The sequence below is a fragment of the Cryptomeria japonica genome, chromosome 1, assembly GCF_030272615.1.
Source record: "Cryptomeria japonica chromosome 1, Sugi_1.0, whole genome shotgun sequence".
NCBI classification, from domain to species: domain Eukaryota; kingdom Viridiplantae; phylum Streptophyta; class Pinopsida; order Cupressales; family Cupressaceae; genus Cryptomeria; species Cryptomeria japonica.
This window is the reverse complement of record NC_081405.1, coordinates 240,167,893-240,172,794: the sequence shown is the minus strand read 5'-3', so window position 1 is coordinate 240,172,794 and position 4,902 is coordinate 240,167,893. Positions and strand designations below refer to the sequence as shown.

The window sequence follows — 4,902 nt, the reverse complement described above, 5'->3', positions numbered from 1 at the left end:
ATTTGTGCTCTGGATTGTGATAGAGCAATGAGAGATAAAGTATATGAATTCCATGTACTGTGCTTAACTGGAACTATAATCAGGCATTTGTAGATGCTAGTCTTTAATTCAATCACTCTAGTGATCTTTTCTAATTAATTGTAGGCAGTGAGCCTCTCTTTTGAGCAATGAGCTCTAGGAAATAAGCCCGAATGCATGTGCATTTCCATTATAACACTTTTATCTAAGTATACTCATTTTGTGGGTTCATCACCACCGTGGTTTTCCCTTTAACTGGATTCCACGTACAAAATATTTGTGTTATGGTGTTGTGGTTGTTGGTTTTATGTTCTTGCATCTTTCTTTTGATTAAATGTATTAAGAGGTTGAAATAACATATTAATAATTTCAAAGTTTGCAGAATGTTGATTCACCCCCCCCCCCCCGCTCTTAGTGTTCCTTGATTCCAATAGTAACGACACACATTGTGGTATCCTTTATGCATGCAAGGGTCAAAAAGTACACATTTCAAAGTGTCGCCTAACCTACATAAAGATGCCCTAGTAACTGTGCACTTAAATTTACCAATATGTATCCACAAATGCTTTAGTAGTCATGCACAAATGCCCAAATATTTTTGCACAAATGAACCAATTATGGTCCAAAAACGTTAAAAAGTGGGCCGCTATTGGTAATGTGAATTTTATTAATGAGCTTTTAGTTATCATTTTTTGAATTTCTTTAAAGTTTGCAATTGGGGGGTTGAGTGCACAAGGAGTGAACGAGTATTGAAACTATAACGACTACTGGTGCTCTTCCTCTAGAGGGGCCAAAATACTTGTATATGAGATAATTTAATCTCTTTGAAGGCATAAATAATCATTGTTCAATGTATTCTCGGAACCCATCTAAACAATATCTGACCATGTGCCATTTTCATACTTTACATCAATGAAAAATTTCAAAAATAAAAGTTAACAAAATTTGATAAATTTTTTAATATATAATAAAATGATTGTTTGTACAAATCAAAATTCATATTTGTAATCAAAACATATTTAAATTTATATATGTTTTGACTATAAATGTGAATTTTGATTTTTACAAATAATACATTGAACAATGACTATACTTATACTCTTAAAAAAATTAATTATGTAATATTAAAATATATTTAAATGTTATGGTAAATTCTTTGTATGGCAAGCCGGCCGTACCTACACGACAAGTTCGTGAAAAAAACCAGCGCTAGCAAGAAATTGATGGCGTATGACCATATTTTCGCTGTTACACAGTAAAAACAGTCAGTGTTTAGTCTGTGAGATGAAATTCAAGAGTCAAACTCAAAAATAGGAAAGTCCATTACCGTCTCAGCACTTGCTACAAATCTACAGACCATTCAACACGAAAACTCAAATCCCCCGCTAGAAAACACAAGGAAAACGTCTGAAAATTCATCAGACCAGATACCTAAAAACACGTCAAATCGATGAAACGTTCGGGAGTGGTCGAGGAAAGTTAATCACAGACTGGTCCAGCTGAAAATCGTGTGAAATACGGAGAGATGAGGAGACGGATGGTGCGCATACACGGCGATTTCCGCTACTCACGCAAAGCAAATGGTCTTCTCCTATATCATTTTCTTCACATTCGACGAAAGGATTCATTTCCTTCCGAATTCTCACCCCTGTACAACCCTCAGGCCTTTCTGCCCCAATTTTCGTTGGGATCAATTCTTTCCGAGCTTAAAACAGAAGCTTTCCGAGCTGAAAACAGGGCAGGATTGAGCTTAAAACAGAGCAGGATTATATATAACAGGGTTAGTCATGGCAGAAGCCCTTAGGGTTTATCCGGGAAAAAAAGATGTGGAGAAGGCTGCGTGGAGAAGTCCGCCGCCCAGTGCTCCTCTGGTTCCCAAATCGAACCCCGGGGCCGAAAATTTTGATCCCTCTGCTAATTCAGGCCAGGGTATTGAGGGTCAATTTCCCACGGGAATTTCCTAGATTTTACTCCCACCCTCCAAAGCGCCGCCAGAATTTCTGCTGTCTTTGCCTCATCTGGACATTATATTTCCTGTTGCTCCTAATTGTCGCCACTGTCATAGCTGCCGCCATTCTTTACTCTGTCTTCCAGCCCAGAATTCCCAAATACTCTGTCGATAAATTTCAAATTACCAGTTTCGCCCTCGGTCCAGACGCTACTGTTTCTTCGCAGTTTGGGATGGTTGTGAGAGCGAGGAATCCGAATGAAAAGATCGGCATAGATTACTTGGAAAACAGCTATCTTGGAGTTTTCTACATCGGCACAGAGCTCTGCAGGGGCAAATTGCCTGCTTTTTATCAGGGCCACGGGAGTACTGATAATTTAAACGTTAATCTCACTGGAAATCAGGTCCACATTACCAGTGAGATGGTTTCGTCGCTGACTGCACAGCGGCAACAGGGAAACATTCCTCTGCGTTTGAAGGCGGATGTTCCCGTGAAGATCGAGTTTGGGAAACTGAAAACCATGAAAATCACTTTCCGCCTGCGTTGTGATCTTGTGGTCGACAGACTGGATGATAACACCAGTGTCGACATTAGCAGGAAGAAATGCAAGGTGAAGCTTTGAGCACACGGATTGGACTGGTAGATTGTTCTGTTCTGTCTATTTTTTTAATCTTGACTGCTTTGCTGAAGAGGATCAAGCGAGGAATTTGTTATTCGATCATGGTTTCGCTGCAATTTTTTCTCTTTTTTTCTGTTCTTTTAGTTCAGTGATTCATCTATAGCATCACTCATACATTATATTGCAATCTGCACCTTGAATCTGTGTAGTTCTGGTTGTAAACATGAGTTTTTTTTCAAAAACAAATTCGTTTTTTCCTGTTTTTAATTGATATGGCTTTCCTCTGCAACCATTCTGTGCTAAATTCTGGGATAAGATTACAAGAGGATAGGAAATTGTTCTGAAACGTATAGAAATAGTTGAGTTATTTGTTTAGAAGTTCTTTTTGTATAAGAAAACTTTAAAAAATGTCAATCATGGGTTGATAAAAAATAGGTTGAGATTTTATTTGAAATTTTTGGTTTGTCGAAATCTTATCTCTTTAATTTTTGGTTTGTGTTTCTTATCTTTTGTTCTTTATACTGTGTAATATATTCTTTACAATATAATAATAGTATTTGGTTTTAATGTATTAGATAAAGCGTGTGGAGTTTAACAACAATATTTTAGTATTATGTATAATATATTATTTTTATAAATAATATAACAATTGAGTTTCAACACACTAGATAATGTGTATTGTTTTAGTTTATGATGAGGCATAAGCTTCTCTTTTATTCAATATATAAAATAGACACAAATATAATAAAACTTATCACAATCAACTATCAATGTATGTGTCAAAGCATATTAAAGTGTAATCTTATGTAATATTTGCATTGTGTTTCTTTTGATCAATAAGGTCACAACACATTGTATTTTTCCTTGATGGATGCCAAAATATTACTATTTATTCTAAATAATTTAAATTAAAAATCAAGAATAAATAAAATATGTAATAAAAATTATTAAAAAATACACATTTTAGATATCACTATCGACTATCTATATTTAAGAAATTATGAATTGATCTTATTTATAAAAAAGTTATGCTAGATGGAAAAATGCCACTCATTAAAAATGTTATAAAGTTTAAGAAATAAGTTATAAACAAATGTTTTTTTCACGAATAAGTGTCTAAATTATCATTTATAAAATAATACTAAACATATTCATACAAATGTGGGAGGATATAAAATCACACCCCTAGAGTCCATATGGGATTTTATTAAAAATGATAAAAATATAATAAAATTTAAACGTGAAATCTAAAAATTACTTGTTCACATCATTGTCAAATTATTAATGGCTTGCTTACTATAAGTGACAAAATGTGAACAAGGATGCAATGCATCAAGTTCCTAATAATAGCATCGACGAGGTCTCGATAGTACTCTCCTATGATGTTTTGAGCAAGGAGAGGTAACAACAACTTTACAAGAGGTACATGAAGGAATCTGCGGAGCACACTCTAGCGGCCCTTCCTTAGCTAAAAGGATCATGAGAAAAGGATACCATTGGCCTTTGATGGAGAAAGACTCATATTATTTTGTTTGAAAGTGTAAGAAATGTCAAGTTCACGGAGACTTGATACATGCACCAGTGCAAGAACTACAACCTATTGCAACACCATGGTCTTCCTACCAATGGGGACTCGACCTTGTAGGTAAAATACATCCATCATCATCAGGTGGCCATAAATTCATTATCACTGCCACTGAGTACTTCACCAAATGGATCGAATTCGTTTCATTAGCACAAGTCATCGACAAGCAAATTGCATCCTTTATCCTCAATTATATGATATGAGGGTACAGTGTTCCCATGTCCGTTGTTACAGATAATGGTCTTCCATTCAAAAATGAGGATGTCTGTGAATTTTGTGAAAAAATCCATTTCAAGCATTGATTCTCCACCACATACTATCCACAAAGTAATGGTCAAGCAAAAGCTTCAAACAAGAATATCCTTACAATCCTAAAGAAAACAGTTAATGACATCGATCGTGATTGGCACATCCATCTGAATCCTGTACTATGGGCGTATCGAACTAGCTTTCGAACCCCGACAGACTCAAAACCATAGTCACTTGTTTATGGAGAAAAAGTTATCTTTCCTATTGAGGTTGAGTTACCATCCCTGCAAGTATCACCGCACAATCTAATCTATGATGAGGAATATCGAGTCTCGCGTTTTCAATACTTGGAATTGTTAGATGAGAAGCAACAAGCTACCTTCAACCACCTTAAAGAATATCAACATCACATGAGAAGAAGCTACAATCATAGAATCAAGCATTAAACATTTGAAGTTGGTGATCTTGTTCTTCGATAAAAT

General features: G+C 35.4%; 1 protein-coding gene across 1 annotated transcript; it reads left to right on the top strand.

Moving 5' to 3' along the window:
• The first annotated feature begins 1,330 nt into the window (after nt 1-1,330).
• On the top strand, nt 1,331-2,828 carry LOC131034130 (NDR1/HIN1-like protein 6). Its single transcript, XM_057965527.2, has one exon. The coding sequence runs from the start codon at nt 1,843-1,845 to the stop codon at nt 2,587-2,589; it is 747 nt and encodes a 248-aa protein (XP_057821510.2). The 5' UTR covers nt 1,331-1,842; the 3' UTR covers nt 2,590-2,828.
• Nucleotides 2,829-4,902: the final 2,074 nt, after the last annotated feature.

Excerpts from the sequence above, each read along its gene's own strand:
- LOC131034130 (XM_057965527.2), top strand. The coding sequence starts at position 1,843 with ATGTGGAGAAGGCTGCGTGGAGAAGTCCGCCGCCCAGTGCTCCTCTGG.